General features: G+C 40.6%; 1 protein-coding gene across 1 annotated transcript; it reads left to right on the top strand.

Annotated features, from left to right (window-relative positions):
• Nucleotides 1–26,474, top strand: dnai4 (dynein axonemal intermediate chain 4). Its single transcript, XM_061085030.1, has 17 exons — nucleotides 1–59; nucleotides 190–298; nucleotides 380–543; nucleotides 9,502–9,614; nucleotides 9,872–10,037; nucleotides 10,257–10,384; nucleotides 10,829–10,993; nucleotides 11,781–11,966; nucleotides 12,102–12,256; nucleotides 12,919–13,005; nucleotides 13,127–13,281; nucleotides 13,961–14,121; nucleotides 18,517–18,635; nucleotides 18,828–18,926; nucleotides 19,706–19,932; nucleotides 20,018–20,171; nucleotides 26,430–26,474. The coding sequence occupies exons 1-17, from the start codon at nucleotides 1–3 to the stop codon at nucleotides 26,472–26,474; spliced, it is 2,292 nt and encodes a 763-aa protein (XP_060941013.1).
• The last annotated feature ends 1,298 nt before the right edge of the window (nucleotides 26,475–27,772 follow it).

The raw sequence follows: 27,772 nt of genomic DNA on the forward strand, positions 1-27,772 counted from the left end.
ATGTCTTCGTCGGTGGAAAACGAAGAAAGAAAGAAGAGACGCACTCTGGTGCTGAGGCCGTAAGTTGACATGTTTTCACAACAGGACAGTCATTGCAATCTAAAAGTAGTTTTAATCAGTTATTTTAACGTGTTTCAGCTCTTCTCGAGCAGTAAATGTCTTCGCGTCGGGAGTCAACCAAGGTACAAGACACACGAGCAGCGTGCTGGGTTCGTCCAGCAGGAGAAGTTTCAGTCTTGGCGGCGGGAGCAAAGTTCTGGAGAAAAGCGCCACCCACACTCCGAGACAAGATGCTCGGGTAAGTTCACGCATGTTTGTAGCAGCAGGCTAATGTAGAAGCAGTGATGTCGGAGCTAACTGGGTGGCTAACTGTCTGCAGGTGTTGGATGAAGAGAACAATGATGTCACTCCTCAGCCACTGTACAAGGCTGATCCTGGAGCAGTTCAGGTTAAAGGCAGTAGGTTCTTTGTGGAGGAAATCTGTGCTGAATCAGCATCAGACCAGATAACAGCCACAGGCAGCTTCACCAGGCCCTTCTCCAGGTACCACAACAACATAACACATTTTGCACTTTTTTGTATTTATTTGTTATTTATATTTCACGTACTGATTTTTGACATTGTTTGACTTTGTGGAATTTTAAATAAAGCCTGTGACACTCACTCTAAATAGCGGCTCACCAGCTGAACTTGTTGCTCGGGGACGCCCAGTATTTTCATTGAAATGCAGGGCTGCCAGGTAGAGTTTTTGGGGAGAAAATAATACTTATGAGAGCATGTGTGTATGCGTGTATAATTGTTTGTAAAATACATAGTAGGTGTACATTTCTTTCAAAAAATTATCGTATTGTTACCTGCATAACATTCCAAGAAAAGGAAAGACAACATTTTTGGGCGCAAAACGCAGAATGACGCTGTGGAAAGACTCCAACGGCGAGATCAGGTAGTGAGGGCTCAGGTTCCCCACATCTTTCAGAACCCTCTTGCAACTCAACACCTGTCTAATCTGCAGAAGGCTGGTGTCCCTGTCAAAAAAGGGGGGGAAACATAACTATAGATTCAAAGCGATTATGGCATTTGTTATTTGGTTTGTTTTACACACATATATTTATATACATATATATTGTACATGTATAAACACAAACCTTACATTTACAATGCAAATTCTTACATTTACACTGCCAACATTACTGTAACAACAAGTTCCTGCAGATTCATGCTGTACAACATCAGGAGAATATGCCCCCTTCTCACTTAGAAGGCGGTGCAGGTTCTGGTCCAGGCCCTGGGCATCTCACGCCTAGACTATTGTAACTCCCTCCTGGCTGGTCTACCTGCTAGTGCCATCCGACCTCTGCAGCTCATTCAGAATCCAGCAGCTCGACTGTTTTTTTTAACCTGCCTAAATTCACTCACACTACTCCGCTCCTCCGCTCCCTTCACTGGCTACAAGTGGCGTCCCGCATCCGTTTCAAAACATTAGTGCTTGCGTACCGTGCTGCGAATGGATCAGGTCCAGTCTACATCCAGGACATGGTCAAACGTTACCCCCACGGTCCGTTCACTCCGCTCTGCTTCGGCCAATCAGCTTGTTGCTCCCCCACTGCGATCTAAACACTCATCAAAATCACGACTGTTTGCTGTCCTGGCTCCTAAATGTTGGAATGAGCTCCCCATCGACATCCGGACATTAGAAAGTTTACACATTTTCCGCCGGAAACTATTTTTGAAGAAATTGTACTTTCTTGATTCTTGTTTGTCTGGGTTTGTACCCTCGGGTTGAATTCACTTATTGTAAGTCGCTTTGGATAAAAGCGTCAGCTAAATGAAATGTAATGTAATGTAATGAGTGGATGTCTTGGACATGGTTAAGGTTGGAGGTCCACTTTGCCACTGTCTCTGGCCCTGATGTTGACGTAGCGGCTGTCCAGTAGATGTGATTTTTTATGCTGCAAAGCCACTTCTTCAGTTTCTCACATTCTTTGTTCTGTGAAATCTTGACCAATTTCTTGGACACTCCTAAAAATAAAAAGATTTAGTCATGCACAGACACAGTATATATTGAATACAAAATTAATCCCAACATAAACTCTAAATAATATTCCAAACAGGGTATGCCTTCAATGTATTGTGTGAATGAGTGAATTAATTACAAAATTGCCAATAATGCGAATTTCTGCTCTAATTATAGAATAAGTAAATCACCAGTTTGTGATAATTATTGATGTGCTCCATGACTTTGATAATGAACAAAAGTGCTGTGTGGAGAAAGCATACCTAGACTAACCAACATAGAGTTTTAACATGTGAACAGGGACTTTCTTAGCCTGATGAGCCCCATGGTACACAGACACAGAAAATAATACCTTTTTCCATGTGCCAGACATCGTAGTAGTGTGTGATGTTGGTCCCCCTTAGGAATTTCTGGATTTGAGGGTGGCGGTCTGTGACAATGCTATCCAGAGTCACACCACGTGCCTCCAAGAAAGCAAGGCTCCTTTTTAGGCCGTCTTTCTCGATGTGGTAACTCCCTCCAACTTCATTGCTCTGATTATAAAGAAATGGTTGAACAGCTTTATTTCTGGACTTTGTTCACATAGTGAACAATGTCAGTGAATTTATTTCATTGCATTTTCATTATTTCAGTAGTCATGACTATCTTCCTCCCTCTGTTTGTGACCATGCGAAGGTTTTTGTAAGCAGCCCAGACTTCCTGTCTGTGGTGTTATTCACACCTACCCCCCCTACCCCTTTCAAAACTATAGCTAATTGTTGTTGTTCACACCTTGCATTCCCTAAACTGACCCTCCAGAGAGACTCCTGTGGATAATCTTTTATGTCATTGTTTAGATGTGCTTATTATCCCCCACTAGTTATAGGTTATGTTAGCTATTGCTGTGTTGTACATTTCCATGAACATCATGTTGAAGCAATATTGCTATGCACTTTCTTCTGCATGCACTAACCTACTGAGATTTTATAAAGTTGGCAGTTCATGAGCTCCATGCATACTCCATCAGTACATTCATCTAATTCAGGCTGAATCAAGACATACTACTTTTCCATTCAATTTGCCATGGAAATATGATACATTTTCAATAACTTAGTTTAGTTTACACATTGGAGTTTATGTTACTCACCTGAACCAGCTGGAGATCAATAACAGTGTTGGTCGTCAGGTCCATCACTGTGTAACTGCCAAATCTGGCACAATGTCCTTCAAAAATACATGTAATTATTTTACTTTATATGTCATTTCACATGTTATTGTATGATATGTTGTTTTCTTAGTAACCCTTTGTCTAAACAAAGACATATTTGGGTGCATGACATGACGAATTATTTTTCTGTAATTAAGTGTGAATGTTTATTTAGATGCATTTAACCACTTAAACAACACATGGATGTGATGCATATTATGGTACTTTGTTTTTTCAGCATTTGAACATTATAATTTCATATAACTGTAATCCTCATTAGACATTTATTAAAAAAATACTGTTTCACCCTTATTTGTCAACTACCCATTTATAAAAAAGTAACAGTCAGTATTGCGTACCTGGTGAGTCAGCCCTCAAGTCACCACCTAGGATGACTTTCTGTTGCTGAAATAGCTGGTCCAACATGCCATGCTGCACTGTTTTCCAGCTGTGTACGATTGCAAGCTCTATGAACAACCAGGCGTGCCTTCTAAATGTGTCATAATGAAACATCCTCAACTGCATTGCCTGGAAGATCTGAGATTAAAAAAGACACAGGACTCATTTCTTTAGTACTACTTTCGGATTGCGTGTTTATATACTAATGAACTAATATATATAATTTCACTCCACAAATTCAGATGACAACATTCTACTGTATGTTCAATTAATTACTACAAGTCAATTAAGTTGTGAATTAAGGTAAAGTCAATTAACAATTACCTTCTCAAGTTTGAATAAAGAGGCCCCAGTGGCATACACTGCAGCTGAGAGTTGGATGTTCCCAACAGTAGTGCTACCAAGAAGAGGTGTTTGAATTGCCCCCCAGGTTGGATCAAACAGTCTTGCCGGACGTTCCCCACCCTTGCTCTAATTGAATCTTTAAAATCTAAACACTAATATTGTACAATTACAAAATTTTTAGGACAATTACAAACTGATACCCTGTAGTAACTAGTCAAACAGGAGCACTAAAAGTGATATTGAACAAAAGATATGCTCAGACCAAAATTTAAACTGCGAAATAAATATTTTAATTGAATACAAATTATTATATATAATTAATCACAAAAATGGCAACAGTCCTGTAAACCATTTAGAATATCTTAATTATCTATAGAATTAAAGAAACAGAAGCACTAAGTAGACTAAAAAGTCTGATTACTAGAAATCACACTTGTAACAGCAGTAAGGATTTGTCAACAGATAGAAACAGACATGGATGGCCCCACCCACAGGGGTGAAGTCATGCTATCTCCATCGTATTCTCAGAAAAATTCGCAACATCTGCTTGAGACAAGAAATGGCTAGATGAAGACATAAAAGGTACCAGATGATGCATTCAATTAGGGTGAATAGAGTACAGATTCATCCTTAATACATTTCCAATAAGTGACTTTTTTAGCTATTTTAACAAAGAGACCTAAATTCTGCCTCTTTTTTTTTTCTTCTTTAGCGAGTGACACTTGTGGCATGAAGTCTGACACTTGAATGTTTCATAGTGTTTTTCTAATAAGCGAACTAAACCCACACATTGGCGTGTATCCGAGCATAAATGTGTTATCAAAGTTTCTTACTTTTGCATCCATCCCTATACCATTGCTTTTCATATGCGATATGCGATATACAATGCAGAGAGTCCTCTTGCATGTAGTATGTGTCAGCGAAGGGGAGGTGCATTGCCTGGATTTCTCTCAGAAGGGCCTCACTCACAAGCAGGAGGTCAGGATCATGTTTTACAAAGGCTGATTGTTGATCAAACTTGTTACAACTTGCAGGCCGTCAGGAGTGGAAATTAATCCTATCCCTAGATGACACATAATAATATTTAAAAGGACAACACCCTGATATGAGGAAAGAGGGTTTGAAAATTTCACGACTTTGATTATCAGAACATGTTAGAGGAACAGAATATATTTATTTAGTGAAGAGGTAAAGAGAGTGTGTGTGTGCGTGTGTGTGTGTGTGTCTGTGTGTGTTTGTGTGTTTGTGTGTTTGTGTGTGTGTGTGTGTGTGTGTGCGTGTGCGTGTGTGTGTGAACTAGCAGCAGAGACACTAGTAGATAAAGGTCATGATAAATCTGCCATAATGCAGGTCACTAACGGTTATCTTGTCAGGTCACACATGGTACGGTCATCTTGTCAGGTCACACATGGTACGGTCATCTTGTCAGGTCACACATGTTACGGTCATCTTGTCAGGTCACTACCATCTTGTCAGGTCACATATGGTACGGTCATCTTGTCAGGTCACACATGTTAAGGCCATCTTGTCACACATGGTACACATGGCAGAGATATTAGTGTGGTGTGTGTGTGTGTGTAAACTAGCAGGAGAGACACTAGTAGATAAAGGTCATGATAAATCTGCCATAATGCAGGTCACCAACGGTTATCTTGTCAGGTCACACATGGTACAGTCATCTTGTCAGGTCACACATGGTACGGTCATCTTGTCAGGTCACACATGGTACAGTCATCTTGTCAGGTCACACATGTTACAGTCATCTTGTCAGGTCACACATGGTACGGTCATCTTGTCAGGTCACACATGGTACGGTCATCTTGTCAGGTCACACATGTTAAGGCCATCTTGTCACACATGGTACACATGGCAGAGATATTGGTGTGGTTACATTTCACAGAGATAATCCCTAGTACAGATTGATTATATAATTTTCTATTACAACTACCGAAAACCAAATCGACCACACACACTTCCTGTGTATGTATAAACAGGAAGTTCAGGCGCTCTCTCCTAGATGTCCGTGTGAAGAGGGGGGCAGACGCTGGGTCAGACCACCCCCTACTGGCTTCAAAACTCCAGCTCAAGCTGAAGCGATGCAACAACCCCATCAACACAAGAACTAAGTTCAACATCCAGCTCTTCCAGGACATAGGAACAACTGAACTGTACCAGACCACCTTACAGAGCAGGTTCCAAGCCCTGCTAGAAGAAGAGCACAAATCAGTGGAAGAGCACTGGAACAACCTGAAAAACATATGGAAGGAGGCATGCCTAGAAGTAGTGGAAAACCTTGGTTATCAACAAACACATTAAAGAAAATTGAAGAAAGCAGGGCAAAAAAAGCAAACTAAACAAAAGCAAAACCCGAGCAAAAAAGGCAGCCGCTCACGAAGAATATGAAACAGAGGAAGCAGCTGGAAAAAACAACCTCAAAGAACTCTAAATGACCACCAAGAAACTAGCTGGAAAGTTTGGGCAGACAAACACTCAGATCAGGGACGACTCCTCACCACCAAGGAAGAACAACATCAAAGGTGGACAGAACACTTTAGGGAGCTGCTCAACAGACAGCCCCCTGCCCAAAAGGTAGAGATCCCACCAGCCACGCACACGCTTGATATTAACTGTGTCCCCCCCCAACAAGATCTGAGGTGAGGAAGGCCATCAAGGCATTGCGACATGGCAAAGCAGCAAGGCCAGATGACATATCATTAGAGGCTCTACAAGCGGATCTCGACACCTCAACCACCATGCTCCACCAGCTAATAAAGCCCATATGGATTGAAGAAGGAAAAATACCAACAGACTGGAAGGACGGACTCATTTCTGTCATACCGAGGGATCATGTTGCTATCAACAACAGGCAGTGTTCAGCCGCATCATCTTGGAGAGACTGCGCCAGCGGGTTGATGATGAACTGAGAGAAAACCAAGCTGGTTTCAGGAATGAAAGATCATGCAGTGACCAAATTGCTAGCCTCAGGATCATTATTGAGCAGTCCATAGAATGGAAAACATTTTCCATCGACTACACATGACCTGCCTGGTATTTGCACATTTAAATGGTTTTGTATTTATATACAGTCTTGATGACCACTCAAAGCGTGTATGTAAAATAGTTAACTATATTGCACATTAAACTACATTAATACATTTATAATCCAACAAAAGATTAAATACAATTGCGGCGGATCAAGGTAAAGCTGATTGTCACTGTAGGAAGATTCCTCTTTAGAGCTTAACATTTAGTGAGTAGAATTTACAGGAGAAAAGTTAGAATTGAGAGTCGAGGAGCCATTATTAATCACAGTTCTTGTAGCAGTTCACATCTGTTCTGAAGTTTCTTCATGTTCTGCAGATTAAAACACAGTGTTAGAAATTATTTTACACAACACTATTTAACGTTAGCTCACACACTAACTTCAGCTACAACTCTGAAATATGTTGACATGTTACCACTGGCTTTTCTGATTGTTAAACATGAAATTTACATCAGATAATCAAAGCTAACTGAGTTAGCAGCTAGTTCTCAGAGCAGTCTGTGGTCAGTAGCCAGTGTAGGTGGGCGTGTATAAACTCCTCTAGTTGGAGGTCAGAGGGGAGACCCGACTCATCCCTTTGATCAAAATATTGTTACGTCTCAGCCTGGCTCCAAAGTGCCAAGATGGTGCTGATCAACTCCGAAACTCTCGGCTTCAAAACGGGAGTTCACGAACCTACGGGTGGTGTCACGCTAGGTTGCCACAACGTCAACGTGTGTCTTCCAAGGCAAGGTCAAAGGCATTGCCTTTAATCTATCAATCCATTAATATACCCCTTTAAATCGCTTCATATAGACTTAGATGGCTATATGGATATATCAAAGACACCTTGACAGTCTTTGATATGTCATTAAGAAAAACAGGCAATGAAGAAGGGGAAGAAGACAGTAGATTGACATATTGGATTAGAGACTTAATATTTGACGTTTATTCAGGTAAGAATTGGGACAACTTTATCAGGAAGCTATATTGTGAAAAAATGGTACTCCTCAGGACAGGGTCATTAGTCAAATATTGTTTTCAACTATGATGAATGATGTGTTCTCGCAAGTTCAGGTTAATATTGGGCGGCCCCTCTTTGCTGATGATGGAGGGTTTTGGAAAGGGGAAGCAATATTCATCATATTATGGGAGAAAATACAAGAGGAAATTCATGTGGCTGAAAATGGCTATATTCCTGCGGTTTTATAGCCTGGGTGCCAGAAGAACTTAGCCTCGCCCACAACATTTTTTGGTCGGGAAGTTCGGTCTGGAGTCGCTCCATTGGGGAGAAATTATGATCCAAACAGAAGCTGTTCGGACCAATCACATTGTCAGGGCGGGCTTTATACGATGATGGACAGATGATCAACCATAGATATGTGATCAGCATTTCGTAATCAACTACGTCATCAAACAGCGCTTGGGTTGACTTTGTTTTCCACAAACATGCCTGCCGCTGGAGGGCTCAGATGTGTAGATGCTGCCATTGAGTCTGTTTTAGAAGACATCGACAGTGCATTCATTTTGAAAGAGGAACAGAGAAACGCGTTCAAGGCATTTGTAGAGCATGTTTTTGCCGTCCTTCCTACGGGATTCGGAAAATGTTTAATTTATCAGCTGGCCCCGATGCGTCGCTCAACATAAGTCACATACTACGTTGCTCTGATTGGTTGTAGGTCTGTCCAATTGAGCGAAGAGGCATTTTTTTTCCTGGTTCGGTTGAAACACGCCCCATAATCACAGCCCAATGGAGCGGTCTCAGACTCATACTCTGACTAGAATCATGAGTATGACAACGTCAGGCTAGCGGTTTTAAGTTCTCAGTTTAAAAAACTAAATCACTAGTGTTCACTAGTAAGAGAGGGTTGATACACTGATAACTGGCTCTTTTGATAGTAAAGGTTGCTTACCCCTGGTCTAGCATATCGACCCAAGAGAGTTTCTCGTCCGTAATGAAATGACACATATCCCTACCAATGCTTTTACATGTTCAATCATGTTTTTAGGGCTGCTCTTTAGGTGGCACTATTCAGCTATTTGCCCTGCCCATTCCTTAAAATCATATAAATGTCTTCGGGGGGACTGTTGTTACACACATGTAGTAAGAGGGAGATTGAACAAAGTACACTGCAATTTCTGCAATTTCGTGTTTCACGGTGACTTGTTGAAATTTGACGCCAACCCATTAACATGGTGTTAGACAAGAACTCACAGTTCTCATAAGACTTCATCATCAATGTCTTGAGGCCCTTCTTACTAAGTTTAACATAGTTGCGGTCAAAGGCTGAGGAGAAGTACATCAAAGTTTAAGATCTAAAAACAAAAGACATTTCCTGTTGCCACCATGGGGCGCTGTGATTTTAAATTATGATTTCTGTGTAGACGTTGTCAGGCTGGGACTCGTGTCGTACATTGGAGTTTGGAGTCAATTGGATCACATATGTCCAAGATACACCACCCTTTGTTTTGATGGCGAATAACAAAAACTTGTTACACCAAGGTCCCACCTTGTTGTTTTCGTGTTTTTCTTAGGTCACTATTGGGAAGTAGCAGGATATCCAGCCAGTCTACAATAGACTCTATGAATGAGGACATTGAGGAAACATTTTCCAAACGAAACATGCCTAACAACTTCCCAGGTTCAACACAATAATCACTTTTGTCTACAGCAATTATACACACACAAACATGCATGCTTACAATTTCCTTGCTTTTGTTCTATTGTTTGTTGGTCTTGGTTGCTATTACATTTTTTTAGATTAACCTTAGATTGTTTCATGACACTACGTTTATTTAAACTAAATGCAGTATAATACAGTTACATGTTATGATGACTGAGTGTCACAGCTATCTATGGAAGCTTTAACATGCTGTGCTTTTTGTCCTTCTTGTGTGTTTTACCCCTTGCCAGATGTGCAAGGGAAGAAAGACAATGTGAAAGAATTGATGACAGAAGAAATGTTAAAAGAAGTCATAGACGTCTACATCTCTGAGACGGACAGCATTTCACTGCTTGACATACCCTGCTATGTTGTGTCAGTGGATACTGATGATGCAGAAGTTATCCTGTAAGCAAAGTAGTCCTTCTTATGAATTTCCTCACCACTTTAAATCTTTTTTGACTGAAGAAGAGAGTTTATACCATCGGACACATACTAATGCAGTACTGCAGAGACTTAGGTATTTAAAAGTGATGACACAGATAGCTGTGGCTATGTGAGTCAAATTTATCAGTTTTTATCTTTTGGTTTAAAAAAGTTGGTTTCATATTCACCTTGTTATTACAGAGAGAGAAACAATCAGTATGCTGAAGTTTGCAGGAACAGAATGGGCAATGATCGATCAATGCAGACACTGAACGAATCAGTGAAGAACAAACATGTCCAGATCGATGGCATGGTGATAGTGGACACAGGTTAGGCTCATTATTTTTTTCTCACAGTTTACAATCTTAATGTTATTGAGTGTTAATATGATGTTTCTTGTCCAACATATCACTGCTCTGGTTCAATCAGAGTTCAGTGCATGTCTAAAAGTAGCTATGGTCAGAGAGTAGCTGGTGAACAAAGTCCAACACCCTTTTTCCAGTGTCTAAGATACAGTCATTGCTTCGTACTAAACCCAAATATCTTTAGTACTTTATAGCAGAAAAGTATTAAATCTGTAAATATTCACATTTGAGAAGATGAAAATAGTATATAATACTCAAACTTATTCTTAAGCAATTACCCAATTATGAATTGAGATATTGAGAAGTTTTTGCAGCTTAAGTTTGTGCCTACTCCCTTACACTTACAAATAGAGGATGTTCACTGTTTCATCTGTACTGTATTTAATCAACACTTTATTGTTAACAAAGCCACGACTGTCAGCAACTGGGACATGTATGACACTCTGTGCAGCCCTGAGCAGGATGACACTGTGCGCAGTCCTGAACCAGAGAAACTTAACTATTCAGATGCTGTCGTGAACATCGGCAGAGGTGCAGAGAGGGGCATGTCATTGGGCAGCACAGCCAGCATAGGTAACAATCAAAGACACTCTGCTTCTGTCTGGGTTTTTTCATGTATAATTCTAGCCTATATATTAATATTACTGTGGATTATTTACTGGTGCACATGTACAGAATAATTTACACTATATCATTACAAAGCATAATTAAATCAAATTGTATTTGTGAAAGGCTAATTGACAAAAAATATCATCTTAAGGCACTTAACATAGTAAGGTTGAGACCTTACAGAATTAAAGAGAAATTCAACAGTTCCGTTAACGAGGAAACTGTGGAGAGAAAAAAACTAGAAGAAACTTCCAGAACCTCTAGACCAGTGGTGGGAAGTAACAAAGTACAGATACTTTGTTACAGATACTTTGTTACTGTACAGAAGTTGATTTTTCACATATCTGTACTTTACTTGAGTATTTATTTTCCTGACGACTTTTTACTTTTACTCGATACATTTGAACAAAAATTTCGGTACTTTCAACTTCATATATCCTCAAAACTGGCTTGACACTTGAGCAGCGGAGTTTGCGCGCCTTGACGCACCTCTCACTCACATACACTCACAATCATGTATTGTAAGTTTTGCATTATAAGCTGTTAGTTATCAAATATGTTTTGCAGACAAATTTTATTTGGTGGAAGAAGGGGCAAAATGTCTCTTTTGATAATAAAGGTTGCCGACCCCTGCTCTAGTCCCACTGAATGGGGCTATCCGCCTCTACCAGTTGGAATAATCATCCTGTAATGATTCAGATTAGGATTTGCAACAACTGTTATGTATTAATTTTCTTAAATTTTTCTTCAGCCAGTGCTGCTAGCTCACTGAAGGATGTGGAAGTGTTTGGAAACACCTTGAATTCTGAGTCAGACCTGCAGCTTATCATGCATTCAGAGAAATTCCAATACTCCTTACTGGTAATGGAGAGAGGCATCCTTGGAAATATCTTTCAACCTAACCTGGCTGTATACAGACAGCTGCCTGTACTGGAAGGTAACACATATTTACATACATTCTTCCACTTTAGAATCACTGATGCTCAAGCGTGTGTATACAGGTGGCAATGGAAGTAAATGAATCTACTTAGTTGTCAGACCCAGTTGTGACTGTGATCACTGATTGTTTCAGACCCAGACAGTCCGGTGAAGCCTGGGACCATGGAGCAGAGGAAGGAGGATGCAGAAAGTTGTCAGTCTCCTGCTCTGCAGCGTCTGTGGACTTTCAGCTGTGAGCTCAGCAGAGGACGCAGTGTAAGCAGCATGGCCTGGAACAAGAAGAACCCGGTAAAGGCTAGCTATCTGTGTAGGAGGATGATGTGCCTGTTCCTGTGTCTGAGGATGATCAATGTTGTTTTATTCAAGAGCAAACAGCTTTCACTGACCACAGCAGACCTATTTAATCAGTGAACTAACCTAATCACTGGGTTGTGGTCATGTAGTATAGGTAAAGAGGGATGACGCGTCTCCACACTCCTACCACTATCTAGAAATTATGCTAAAATATCCTGGATATCCACCATCTTTCACATTTGCAGCCAGATTCTGTGCATTAGTAATCAGGGATGGAATGGTGTTAGGGAGGTCCTGTCAGTACACATGCTCAACCACTCACAAGTTAGTCTCATATACATGTTCCATTCATTAATATGGAGGAAGCAGGATTTATGACCTTAATTGCATCCAGCTATAAGGCAGCGATAGATATGCTTTGGCTGGACTTTTGGGGAGCAGTTATGTCAATTGTGTTGCACGAAGAATGTAAAAAGGCAGATTTTACAACACTAATGACATTTTGCAGACATAGTGTACTTTTTCATCATCTGCAGAAACAGCATTCGGTTGAGATGCTATTAGAAGAAAGTGAGACAGTAAATCGCATCTGTCCCTGGATGTTAAATATTTTTACTATTCTACTGATTAAGAGATATCTTCTTGTGCTCTGGTAGGACCTCCTAGCCGTGGGTTATGGTGAATTGGTTTCCAGTGACCTGAAACCTGGCCTGGTGTGCTGCTGGTCACTCAAAAACCCCACAGTAAGTGTTTCTTTTTACCTTTATTTACTTTCCATGACTTCCAGGCATCACACTACATCAGTCAGCCGCATACAATGTAAAGTAAATTGATGTGGGAGTTGTGATATGTGCTCATCCACAGTGGCCGGAGCGTGTTGTCCACTGTGACAGCGCTGTTACCTCTCTGGACTTTTCAGCTAACAACCCCAGTCAGCTGGCTGTGGGGATGCATGATGGCAGCATCGCTATCTACAATATACAGAGTCAAGACAAAAAGTGGCATGTGATCAGCAGCAGGTGAGGACTGTGTGTGTGCGTGTTTCCGTTTGTTTTCAGTGCAGCTTTTTGTATAGAAAGACGTGAATTATATTTGTTCACAAGTCATAATGACTGGTTTTGTTATTTTCACTTTACATTTACACTTACTTTACAGTAAAGTAAACCTCTATTAAATACAGTACAACATGACAGTTTGTATGGTTTGAAATTGTCATTTATTATCACACTGGCATTTAATTATCACGGTAAACAATTACACTGCACTAAACTTTAAGTGTTAATGTAAAGTGAAAATAACAAAACCAGTCTGTATGACTTGTGAACGAATATAATTTACGTCTTTCTATACTAAAAACACAGAGTGTTCATTTCTCCGGGAGACAGTGAACGTCCCTCGCATCACACACACACACACACACACACACACAAACACACCTGGTGTGGAAATAAATTTAAAAAAAATAAAAATAAAAAAATCATAAAAAAATTCAAAGTTAAAAAAGAAAGTTATGTTGAACCAGCCCACTTCCGGGTTAAATCACACCCACTTCCGGGTTAGCCCCCGCCCACTCCGAGTACGGATACGGATACGGATAATTCATATGGTTAACAGATACAGATACAGATACAGATAATGCTGTACTCGCTCATCCCTAGTAGGTACAATAGTCCTCTTTGTGTCTTTGTCTCTGTGCAGTGAGTGTCCCAAAAAGCACTTGGGTCCAGTGCGGCAGCTCAGATGGACTCAACAAAAGCTGAGTTTAACAGGAGAGGAGAAGGTGGAGGTGCTCTTCTCTGTGGCTGCTGATGGCAGGATCAGCATCTGGTTTGTCCTCAACAGTGGCCTTGACTGCATAGGTATGTGTAGTGAGCAGCAGGCAGTGATTTGAGCACTGTCAGTTCAGCTCAGAGTACATGGTGATAGACAATGAGACAATGAGTTTACATGAATTCAGATTTAACGCATTCACTAACCTGATGAAGGAGTTCATTTAGATCTCACTCTTTCGTGTGGACACTTTAGCTTTTTCCATAAATACTTATACATTGATACACTTGCTATATTTAGGGCCCGAGCACAGACATCAAAGGTGTCTGGTGAGACCCTATTGAAATTGTAAGGATTATTATTATTATTATTATTATTATTATTATTATTATTATTCAGGCAAATGAATTGGCTTTTTGAGGGCTTTAACATGCTCAACTTCTTACCAAAATTTGCAGAAAGTTAGAAAGTGGTGAAAATTTACGTATTCTGAAGGAATTTTCAATGGGCGTCGCAAAATGACTCAACGGTGCCCCCCGAGACAGCCCGAGACCCCCGGAAGGTGTTCCCATTGACCTATCTTCACAAAAATCGATATACAGGTGTATCATGACCAGACAAACAAAAAAGTCTCTTGGTGCAATTGGAAAAACACAACAGGAAGCCTGCTATTTTGCATTTAGTGGCCATTTTGGCCATATTCCACATTTTTTCTTTGATACACTTGTACCAGGGTTTTCATCGGATCAACTTCAAATTGAAATGAGTGTCATCAAAACAAGATGGAGATAAAAACTGACTGACGGATTTTTTTTTAATCACACGGTGTGACCGTGGCGTGGCGTCAAAGTTTGATTACACGCCATTAAAACACGATGTTCTGTAACGCGGACATACATGGACCATGAATCCTTTGATTTCAGTCTTCCTAGATCAAAGGAAACTTTATGTCTTGCAAAGGTTACGTCTCTCTCTCTCTCAGAACTGGTTATTTTTGTTTTTTCAGACAAAAAGCATGCAACGCTTCAAAATGGATGTGCTCGGGCCCACCCAGTGCTGCTTTGCAGCCCTAAAAATGTTATTATTTATTATTATTTAATATTTTGCATTTACAGGGAATTAAGATTTAGTAAAGAAAGGAGAACGATGGTAATTGACAGCATTAATATTGGTGCTTGATAAAACATCCATTTAATACAGCATTATTTTGATCATGCTGTATGGGTGATATAAAACCGAGGAAAAAGCAAAGTCAGCATTAAACAAACAACCTTGGACATGAACAATATGGGATATAGGAACAAATGAGACAAACGAATCGTTAGCTATGTCATTCAATGCCCCCCCGCCCCTCATTATTATTAGGGCCCGAGCACAGAGATCAAAGGTGTCTGGTGAGACCCTATTGAAATTGTAAGGATTATTATTATTATTAGGGCCCGAGCACAGACATCAAAGGTGTCTGGTGAGACCCTATTGAAATTGTAAGGATTATTAGGGCCCGAGCACAGACATCAAAGGTGTCTGGTGAGACCCTATTGAAATTGTAAGGATTATTATTATTATTAGGGCCCGAGCACAGACATCAAAGGTGTCTGGTGAGACCCTATTGAAATTGTAAGGATTATTATTATTATTATTATTATTATTATTATTATTATTCAGGCAAATGAATTGGCTTTTTGAGGGCTTTAACATGCTCAACTTCTTACCAAAATTTGCAGAAAGTTAGAAAGTGGTGAAAATTTACGTATTCTGAAGGAATTTTCAATGGGCGTCGCAAAATGGCTCAACGGTGCCCCCCGAGACATCCCGAGACCCCCGGAAGGTGTTCCCATTGACCTATCTTCACAAAAATCGATATACAGGTGTATCATGACCAGACAAACAAAAAAGTCTCTGGGTGCAATTGGAAAAACACAACAGGAAGCCTGCTATATTGCATTTAGTGGCCATTTTGGCCATATTCCACATTTTTTCTTTGATACACTTGTACCAGGGTTTTCATCGGATCAACTTCAAATTGAGATGAGTGTCATCACGACAAGATGGAGATAAAAACTGACTGACGGATTTTTTTTTAATCACACAGTGTGACCGTGGCGTGGCGTCAAAGTTTGATTACACGCCATTAAAACATGATGTTCTGTAACGCGTACATACATGGACCATGAATCCTTTGATTTCAGTCTTCCTAGATCAAAGGAAACTTTATGTCTTGCAAAGGTTACGTCCTCTCTCTCTCAGAACTGGTTATTTTTGTTTTTTTCAGACAAAAAGCATGCAACGCTTCAAAATGGATGTGCTCGGGCCCACCCAGTGCTGCTTTGCAGCCCTAAAAATGTTATATTTTCATTATTATTATTATTTATTATTATTATTATTATTATTATTATTATTATTATTATTATTATTATTATTATTATTATTCAGGCAAATGAATTGGCTTTTTGAGGGCTTTAACATGCTCAACTTCTTACCAAAATTTGCAGAAAGTTAGAAAGTGGTGAAAATTTACGTATTCTGAAGGAATTTTCAATGGGCGTCGCAAAATGGCTCAACGGTGCCCCCCGAGACATCCCGAGACCCCCGGAAGGTCTTCCCATTGACCTATCTTCACAAAAATCGATATACAGGTGTATCATGACCAGACAAACAAAAAAGTCTCTGGGTGCAATTGGAAAAACACAACAGGAAGCCTGCTATATTGCATTTAGTGGCCACTTTGGCCATATTCCACATTTTTTCTTTGATACACTTGTACCAGGGTTTTCATCGGATCAACTTCAAATTGAGATGAGTGTCATCACGACAAGATGGAGATAAAAACTGACTGACGGATTTTTTTTTAATCACACAGTGTGACCGTGGCGTGGCGTCAAAGTTTGATTACACGCCATTAAAACATGATGTTCTGTAACGCGTACATACATGGACCATGAATCCTTTGATTTCAGTCTTCCTAGATCAAAGGAAACTTTATGTCTTGCAAAGGTTACGTCTCTCTCTCTCTCAGAACTGGTTATTTTTGTTTTTTTCAGACAAAAAGCATGCAACGCTTCAAAATGGATGTGCTCGGGCCCACCCAGTGCTGCTTTGCAGCCCTAAAAATGTTATATTTTCATTATTATTATTATTATTATTATTCAGGCAAATGAATTGGCTTTTTGAGGGCTTTAATTATTATTATTATTTATATATACTGTTGCTGCTGCCATGATTACTATATTTATTATTATTATTATTATTCAGGCAAATGAATTGGCTTTTTGAGGGCTTTAACATGCTCAACTTCTTACCAAAATTTGCAGAAAGTTAGAAAGTGGTGAAAATTTACGTATTCTGAAGGAATTTTCAATAGGCGTCGCAAAATGGCTCAATGGTGCCCCCCGAGACAGCCCGAGACCCCCGGAAGGTGTTCCCATTGACCTATCTTCACAAAAATCGATATACAGGTGTATCATGACCAGACAAACAAAAAAGTCTCTGGGTGCAATTGGAAAAACACAACAGGAAGCCTGCTATATTGCATTTAGTGGCCATTTTGGCCATATTCCACATTTTTTCTTTGATACACTTGTACCAGGGTTTTCATCGGATCAACTTCAAATAGAGATGAGTGTCATCACGACAAGATGGAGATAAAAACTGACTGACGGATTTTTTTTTAATCACACAGTGTGACCGTGGCGTGGCGTCAAAGTTTGATTACACGCCATTAAAACATGATGTTCTGTAACGCGGACATACATGGACCATGAATCCTTTGATTTCAGTCTTCCTAGATCAAAGGAAACTTTATTTATTATTATTATTCAGGCAAATGAATTGGCTTTTTGAGGGCTTTAACATGCTCAACTTCTTACCAAAATTTGCAGAAAGTTAGAAAGTGGTGAAAATTTATTATTATTAGGGCCCGAGCACAGACATCAAAGGTGTCTGGTTTTTAATTATTATTTAAAATAGCTATCAACATTTATACTGTAATATTTGGAAAGCGATACATTTGTATTTACATAAGCTTATTGAGCGAGATTCAAATACAATGTGTACATATGTATAGTCGTATGTAGGGTGCGAATGTGAGAGTGTGTGCTGATCAGAGTGGTCCGATCATTCTGTTCGAGTCACTGACCACTGACCAGTGACCAGTTCCATTGATAGTTATAGTTAACACTGTTAACCATGTACATATTGTTATTCCTGGGAGGAAAACAGTCATTTATAAATATGGGCTATACAAATATATTTTGATTGATTGAAACATATATGCTCAGAATAAGTACAATATAATACAATCAACAGCTGATTGCATTTGAATTTGTATAATTTTACATGTTAGTCTTGTTAAACATGTTATGAGAATGTGTTAATATTCATACTTAGCTTCTCTGTAAAGAAAAAAAAAATACTTCAAATGATATAAAATTTGGTGTATTGTTTTTACATGATTATCCAAATCAGTGGTGCATCTTCTTTCTTAGACCTTATGAAGCTCAAGAGGATTCATAATATGAAGAAGAAGGCTGGAAGGAACAAAGACAAGACAGAAAGTGTTCTATCAGCACTGACTCCTGGTCTGTGCTTTGACTTCCATCCAACTGTAAGTTTGTAGCAGAGATCCAGCAGATTATAGTCTTAGAGCAGACAAGCTTACAGTAGTGTACTGTACTACAAACATTGTTTCTGATTGCTGACATGTTTATGCAGTGACAGTTATTAGTTGCACAGGATGTGTGTTTCTCCTACTCTGATAGATGAATTAATGATTTGACTGTTGTCATGATGTCATCAGGACTCCAGTCTCTACTTGGCTGGAACGTGGGACGGTCACATCCACAAGTGCTCCTGTTCCAACAGTCAGCAGTTTCTGGAGACTTTCAGGAAACACTTTGTGAGTCCTTCAGGGTTGAAAAGCTGTACTACCCAAACAACTGTATAATCAAGATTATATTTTATTTCCTGTGAGTGTGTGCTCATAAAATCCATCAATGCTCAATAACACAACGCTTTGTTTAGTTGGTGGCCCCTCATCTGTTTCCTGATGTTGCGACTTTTTGTTAGGTTTGCGCGCAGTTATTACCACTTTCTTTGCCTTTTTCATTTTAAAACCAGTCAGACGCAATATGAGACTTCCGACATGCATATATTTATCATCTGATTACCGTGAGTTGATTTGCTTGCTGGTCCCATTGCACAGATTAGGTGGATGAATGTTGCATGGAGTCTAAATGCGTGTATATGGGGTGGTCTTAGGTCCAGATCAAATCAAAAGTAGCTTTACGTATAGTAAGTAAAATGATGTACGAGTTTAAAGTAGCAAAACAACAAACAGTAATTCAAGATAATCAACAAATTTAGGGCATGCGGCTGAAAACTGTTTCTCTGCGGCACCTTTGTTCTTTGTTGCACACCTGGTTCAATTAACCTCTTGCCGGCCGTCTGCTACATCATTGGCTGTTATTAGTCCCAGCCCATCAGGCACAGCCAAAACATGCTCATTAAATATAATGGCTCCAACAATACTACTGTGGGTTGTTCAATTCACAAACGTTTTTGCAGAGGCACTTTGTGCACAACTACAACACAAACGTCTGCACTGGTTTGTCCTGGCTTCTCTGATTTGTAAGCACCTCAGCAGCTCGGTAATGTTGACATCTTTCTCCCTATCAGTGTCCTGTGAACTGTGTCGCTTGGTGTCCACTCAGTCCTGACGTTTTTCTGAGCTGCTCCTCTGACTGGACCATCCAGCTGTGGAAGCAGGACCACCTTCACCCCGTGTTAGGTTTTACTTCTACCCAGAGGGCAGTGTACGACATCAAGTGGTCCCCAAAGTGGGCCACTGTATTTGGGGCTGTTAATGAGGGACAGCTCGAGATCTGGGACCTGAATTCAAGCGTGTGAGTCTGACCAAAATTACAACCAGTCTCATTAACGTTAAGCCGTTTTTCCGTTTCTGTGACATATCCCGTTTCTCTCCTTCAGCCTCGACCCAGTTGCTGTGCAACCTGCTGCCACTAGTGTGATGATGAGGTCCCTGCTGTTTGCCTCACACACAGATAGTGTCCTGGTGGGAGACAGCGATGGACAAGTGACAGTTTACCAGCTCAAGAACCTCAGTGTGGGAGAGAGCAGCCAGGTAAAATTCTAACACAAGTGACAAGGCACACTAGTGCATTCTCAGGGTTGCCCAGTACACACAGTGAGCAGAGGTTTGTGTCTCACCAAGATGTATCATAATCATCAGATTGACATCATAACAACTTTCAGTTACACTGAATCAGTTTAATAACTGTAGTTTATACCACAATAGATGTTACTTGTCCTCTGAATTTTCCAGGATTATTATGACAATGTGGCAGTAACACACTGACATATCTGACTTGAGGTCAAATTAATTCCCAAGCCCTACCTTTTGAATTTTACATGGTGTAAATTATTTTTTTTACCACCTCTTTCTGATGTACACAATCAAAGACACCATACCCCACAGTCATTCTGGCTACATTTAGCAGTTAACATAAACTCAACTTCTCATTCTGAACACATAAACATAGAAATCACACAAACTAAGAAAGAACATTAATTCATTACTAAAATAACATCCAACTAAATGTAACCATAACACTTAACAGTCCCATAAGCCTTTGCACCCATGCTGTCCAATCAGAGTGACTGGCTCACCTATCACTACAATATAATTTGGTCATCAAAATTTACAAAGAACAGAAATAAAGCACCAGGGGTCTCACGCACATGTTGGGGTTTATAAAAACAAACTTGACGAGAAAATGTGCACATTTATACACAACCTCTGACCCATGGTTACGAACATTTTGGAGACGGGAATGTGGCGATGCAGACGTGAGGTGGTTAATTGAAGTCAGATTATTTATCCACTTCATTATTTACATGAAAACCAACAGTTTTGATTGTGCTCCTTCCACACTTCCTTTTAATTGCAAATATATATAAAAAAACTTACAGCAAACTCCGTTCAGATTCCATTAAACAACGGAGTTACAGAACCAAGTCATTAATAGTTTTTAATAATATCTTCTAACACTGACTTTGCCATTAGGCGCACAGAGCATACAGAGCGACCTGGAGATCACTTAGAAAACATAAAGAAAAACCATTCACTCACCAAATACTATTCAAGAGTGGAGGTTGAAATCCACTGATGTGAGGTAATTGGTCCGATTGCTATCAATAAAGAAATACTGCTGTGACACTGGTGCGTAATTCCGCATGATGGATGCACGCGAATGGAAGGATGAGGATGAAACGAGGGTTCAGCTATGTCTGATCAGCTGATATAGATTCTATTGATGCGTGATCTGTGATCTTTGTGCTTAACTGAGTCCGGTATCACACAGATCGACCGACGGAACCAAACCATCCCAATACAAACAAGCATATAATAATAATTCTGTTAAATTCTATAGATTGAGGACATCACTGCTGTCTCTGAATGTAATAATCCTGCAGTTTTGGATGATTAAAACACAAACATGAGATACAACAAGTTCCCCCATATTCTGACTTTTTTTGCCTCCAACTATGAATTGGATCTTTTCTTATTTCAGGCTCCTTTCTCTCTATCATCCTCACTCTCACTCACAGTATTAACAGCAGCAGCAGTGTATCCATCTATTTTATTTATTAATGACATCACTGCTGACCCATAAAATCTCACTTCACCTCCACCTCACTAACAAACGTCTCGATGTCAGTTAAAGTTTTGCTTCCTCTTCTCATAGCTTGATGCCGTAACTGTCATGACTCACCATGGGTAACCCATAGGTCAGCAGCATGATTTGATATTCATGAGGTGCTTTACATTGACCATTCATGGATTACTGTGGCTGTGTAGAGGGTGGAGTATGAGGCAGATCCAAGTACAAACGTTTCCAGGTGGACTGTTATTTATAAAGTGAAAATTAGGTGCAGGTGTGGTATTATAAATCAGAATTTTCTTTTGAATGTATTTGCCAAGTAGGTTTAGACCTACCTGGAATTTGTTTTGGTTGAAGGTGCATACAATGAAAATGAAACATAAAAACACAATAAGTTCTACACATAAGAAAAAAACAATATATAAAATAAAAAGATATAAAAGATATAAAATAAAGTAAAATAAAATGCAAATGCAAATGCAAAACAGGAGTGCAATGTCAATGTGCAATATGCAATGTAATGTAATCTGTGTTTATGTAACAAAGACTTGAGGAGTGGGGGAGGGATAAGAGTCCAAGTCAGGTGGGGGTCGCAGGCCTTGTTGATAAGGCCAACTGCAACCGGGAAGAAGCTAGTTTTGTGGCGTGAGGTTTTGGTCCTGATGGACCGCAGCCGAGGGAAGTACCTCGAAGAGATTGTGACCCCGGTGGGAAGGATCGGCCACAATCTTACCTGCACGCCTCAGGGTCCTAGAGGCAAACAGGTCCTGTAGAGATGGCAGATTGCAGCCAATCACCTTCTCAGCAGAACGGATGATACGCTGCAGTCTGCCTTTGTCATTTGAAGTGGCAGCAGCGTACCAGATGGAAGCGGAAGGACTCCGCAGTGACAACTGGGGAGCCTCTCAGGGTGATGGGGTTGGGTGGGGCTGGGTACCAATTCTGAAGTCAACAACCGTCTCCACTGTTTTCAGAGCATTGAGCTCCAGGTTGTTCTGATCACACCAGGTCACCAGGTGGTCAATCTCCAACAAGAGCCGCGAACTTAAGGAGTTTGACGGACTGGTGACTGGAGGTGCAGCTGTTTGTATACAGGGAGAAGAGTAGAGGGGAAAGAACACAGCCTTGAGGGGAACCGGTGCTTATGGTCCTGGAATCAGAGACATGCTTCCCCTGCCTCACGTGTGTCAGACAGGAAGTCTGTTATCCACCAGCAGGTGGAGTCAGGCACACTCAGCTGGGAGAGCTTGTCCTGTAGCAGATCCGGAATGATGGTGTTGAAGGCAGAGCTGAAGTTCACAAACAGTTGTGTTGACGGACTCGTTTTAATTCTCTAAGTGGAGTAACGTTTTTTAGAGACGCCTTCTTTTTGTGTGGCAGTCGTCGTTGACTGTTTATTTACATCGCCAATGCTGCTCCTCATAGCTTTTTTCATTCTGTCTGTATTCTGTCAATGACGGGTTATTCAAGTGGTCATACTTTCGGATCTCTTCTGCCAAACGCTCTTTTATTTGGTCCATATTCATTCTTCTAAATCTTCCTTGGTTTCTGCCAGTATTATGGGGCATGAAACCGAAAATGTGACTCCGAAAAGGATGTAGGTGGCAGACCAATCACAGCCTTGTGGGCTGCGTGAGGCTGGCGTAGCTTTGTCGTATAGTTACAAAAATTGGGCGACGCACGCACGTGCTTGCGTACGCAAGCAGGCAAGGGGCTCTCTGTTACGTGTCTCTGAAAACACAGAAGCATGCGCCAGCCTTAAAACTCATTCAAGTCGTTGGCCAGGCGTGAGTCGTTAGTGGAGTGGGGGGCTCTAGGCTTACAATTTGTATTCTGCCTAAGCCCTTTCCAGACAGAGGCAGAGTCATTGGCTGTGAACTGGTGTTGGAATTTCTCAGAGTGCATACGTTTAGCTTCTCTCACCTCCTTGCTAAACCTGTATTTCGACTCTATAAACCTGTCTCTGACTCCACTGAACTCCTCTTCCTTCTCCAACCTTAACTTTTTGAGTTTGGCTGTGAACCAGGGTTTGTCATTATTGTTACACACTCTGGTGCGTGATGTCCTCACTAGGGTTGCAAAGGGGCGGAAAGTTCAGGTAAATTTCCGGAAACTTTTCGGAATCTTTCCATGGGAAGTAAAGCTCGGGAATTTTGGGAATTTAAAAAAAAAAAAAAAAAAACTACACAAATTAAAAGTTGAGCAATAAAAAAATCATTCAAAACTCTATTTTAAAGATGTATGGAATGCATAACACGCTGCACGTTGAGTTTCAACCCTCCACTGTGCATTCTTCCATCACATGCACAGATAATTCCCAGCATCCTGCACACGACAGCAGGGCTATTGAGGCCTGCTGTAGTGTGCAGGACTAGTCAGGTAAGTTTCGATGATATTACTGGGGAAAATACATTAGCATGCTGATTCCTGTTAATTCCTGTATATTCCCGTATATTCCATTTAGTTCCCGTTAATTCCCGTTAATTCCCATGGAAAGTTTCCAACTTTGAATATTTGATATATAATATTGAACACCTCCCAATCTGTAAAGCACGCTTGAAGATCCTCCACAGCTTCACTGGTCCACTGCTTTGAAGTCTTCACAACAGGTTTGCAGAGTTTTAGTTTCTGCCTGTATGCAGGAATCAAATGGACCATGATGTGGTCCGAGAGTCCCAGTGCAGCCCGGACGACGGTGTGATAAGCACTCTTTACAGTGGTGTAACAGGGATCCAGAATGTTCTCCTCTCTGGTCGGGCATTTAATAAATTGTTTGTATTTGGGGAGTTCGCGGGTGAGATTTCCTTTGTTAAAGTCGCCAAGGACAATAACTCAGGAGTTCGGATTAGTCCGTTCCAAACATATTATCTGGTCGGCGAGCATTCGTTGTGCCTCTTGCACGTTAGCCTGCGGTGGGATGTAAACACCGGCCAGAATTAATGAATGAAACGAACTCAAAGGGGTTTGCATTTGATAAAAAAATATTCCAGATCAGGAGAACAGTGTTGTTGAATCACTGTCACATCGTTGCACCAGCCACAAATAGTATAGAAGCAGATTCCCTGAAAACTTCGAAGCCAGCCAGCTGCAGCGCAGAGTCCGGTATCGAACCATACAGCCACATCTCCGTGAAGCACAGAATGGAAGATGAGGAGACGTCTCTGTTCCTACCAACTAGTAGCTGGAGTTTGTCCAGCTTGTTGCACAGTGATTGACGTTGGAGAGAAATATTCCTGGTAGCGGTGTGTGAAGTCCCCGCCAGTGGAGACGCACAAGCGAGCCGGCACGTTTACCTCTCCTCCATCGCTTCACTGTGTGTACTAATGTGAGGGCACCTTTGACCAGAATATCCAAATCCATTTTTACAGGTGAGGCAATGAAAGTCGGAAATAAATTCTCCGGAGTTATGTCCCTGATGTTCATGAGCATCTCTCTGGTGAAAGAGCTCCCGGTTCTTAGGCAAAACACTGAATTAACTTACAAAACAAGACAAAACATTGCGCACCAACACACCGAGGCAGCCGTCCGCCGGCACCATCATCATTATGCAATATCTTTAATGAAATTACATTTAAATGGGCCACTTCTCTGGCAATTTACAATGAATGTCTGGGTGTGTGGCAGCTGTGGCATAGGAGATGTGTGAATGTGACTTATATTGGAAAGAGCTTGAGTGGGTGATACGACTGGATAAACAAGCTCTGAAAAAAATTAAGAGGTCACTTCAAAATGATCAGTTTCTCTGGTTTTCCTATTTATTGGTATGTGTTTGAGTAAAATGACAACTAGTCAAAATAACAAAAAATATGCAGTCTTTTCAGATCTCAAATAATGCAAAGAAAACAAGTTAATAATCATGTTTAAACAACACAATACTAATGTTTTAACTTAGGAAGAGTTCAGAATTCAATATTTGGTGGAATAACCTTGATTTACAATCACAGCTTTCATGCGTCTTGGCATGCTCTCCACCAGTCTTTCACACGACTGTTTGGTGACTTTATGCCACTCCTGGTGCAAAAATTCCAGCAGCGCTGCTTTGTTTGATGGTTTGTGACCATCCATCTTCCTTTTGATCAAATTCCAGAGGTTTTCACTGGGATTCAGGTCTGGAGATTGGGCTGGCCTTGACAGGGTCCTGATCTGGTGGTCCTTCATCCACACTTTCACTGACCTGGCTGTGTGGCATGGAGCATTGTCCTGCTGGAAAAAACACTCAGAGTTGGGGAACATTGTCAGAGTTTTTGTTATTCAAATTACTTTGGAGGTACTACTAACCCTATTTCTGCATTCCAGCTGGTCCTATTGCAAGAGGATAGTGATGACCACAACACTGTTTTTTATATTTTTCGTCATTGAATAAGATTTGGTTCAGGTGATCACCAAATCAGTACCTCATTAAGTAGAATCAGGTCTTCCTTTATTGGACTTCAACAGACACTGGAATGGAATGTCTGCCCAACACGTAGAGATGCTGATTTAAGAAAAATTTGGAGTGGTGTCTTAATTATTTCCAGAGCTGTTTAAATTCTGTCCATTTATTCGTGACACATCTGCATTTTAAACTATGTAATCCTTGAATATTACTGACATGCTACCACTCTGCTTTGTGTTAATGTGCATTAGTTAGTGTTGAGAGGTCAAATGCAGTTTAGAAGTCAGTCAGAGACACACATATCTGATGACAACTGAAGGTGTCTTTGCATCTTTTCTTTTAGGTGGATATTCTAGAAGACCTCATCCGCTCTGCAGCTTCCAGATAGGAAGAAACCAAATGGCTCTCTCCCTGGAATAGATGTATTAATACCATACACGTGCACACATAGACATCTATGGGGGCTTGAGCCCCTGCCCTTTTTCTGGGATGCTTTTTTATTTTATTAATTTTATTTAAATGAATTCTCTTATTTGTACACAGCTTCCATGTCAACAAATATATTGATCGAATAAAAAATTCAAATATGAAGTTGTGAGATTAGACCTCCCCTCCCTCCCACGTTTCCTGCACAGTGGTGAGCACTAGAGCTGTGGATATTTCTTGATTCTGCATCATGACACGGACGACTCTGCATCCATGCAAAGAGATAACATAATGGATTCAAATTATTTTTTAGTGATGTCTTGCCGCTGAATAATTATAACACCGCTGCTTCAGCACCAGGACAGACGCTCATTAAAGATCTGGTGTGTCAGAGTCTCTGTTACTCCTCACTCCTGCGCTCACTTTGTAGCAGAAAGAAGAAAACTAAAAGGACAGAATGGTCCTTACCTCTCAACAGGAAAAGGAGGGGCGAGGGAGATGATAAAGTGTGACACCCTGTGAGCCAAAAGATGGAGGGAAACTCAAACACAGGCAGCATGGAGTGGAAACATGTGACGTGAGAGTAACTGTAGGAAGGAGATCACAAAACAGATAAACTAGTTTCTGGAAAGTTGATCCAAGAACCGGCTGGATTTATTGCACGATCGTCCTGGACCATGAGGCAACAAAGCTGATCCCTAGAGCCGGAAGTGGATGTTAAAACCCCATCTAACCTGCTCGGATTGGAACGTGAGTCCCTCTGATGAACCAATCAAGCTAAGTCTCCCTCTTGAAACTCCTGGCTTCACCGAGTTTTCTTTGCCTCTGGAAAATTCACCCCTAATCTTCCCTCTACCTGGAGATTAAAGGACCACCAAAAAGAACACACATTTCCCTTACTTTACATTTTCCTTGGACCCTAACTCCTCTCTCCAACAACCCCACACACACACACAAACTCACACGTGATCTGAACTCAAACTATACTCATCATGAACTCTTAATGGAAGCTTCTTTCATATGTTTATCGAATGGATGGTTAAAAAAAATAGAAAAATAGGAAAAATAGTTCTTTGCCTGTTTATCCATCATAACTATTTGATTTGTTTGTTAACTTGATTGAATAATTCAATTGAATATATATTGAATACCGAATTAATTGTTTGTGATTTCTTTTTCTTTGATGCCTTTTGTAGTTAGGTAAATAAGCTATCCGGGTTTACTCTCGTACCGGGAGATATAAAAAATTTTGACAGGTGA

The sequence above is a fragment of the Limanda limanda genome, chromosome 13, assembly GCF_963576545.1.
Source record: "Limanda limanda chromosome 13, fLimLim1.1, whole genome shotgun sequence".
Lineage (NCBI taxonomy): Eukaryota > Metazoa > Chordata > Actinopteri > Pleuronectiformes > Pleuronectidae > Limanda > Limanda limanda.

Coding starts and splice junctions, on each gene's coding strand:
- dnai4 (XM_061085030.1), top strand. CDS start 1: ATGTCTTCGTCGGTGGAAAACGAAGAAAGAAAGAAGAGACGCACTCTG. Junction 10,385..10,828: donor CATGGTGATAGTGGACACAG/GTTAGGCTCATT, acceptor TTGTTAACAAAG/CCACGACTGTCAGCAACTGG. Junction 10,994..11,780: donor GGGCAGCACAGCCAGCATAG/GTAACAATCAAA, acceptor ATTTTTCTTCAG/CCAGTGCTGCTAGCTCACTG.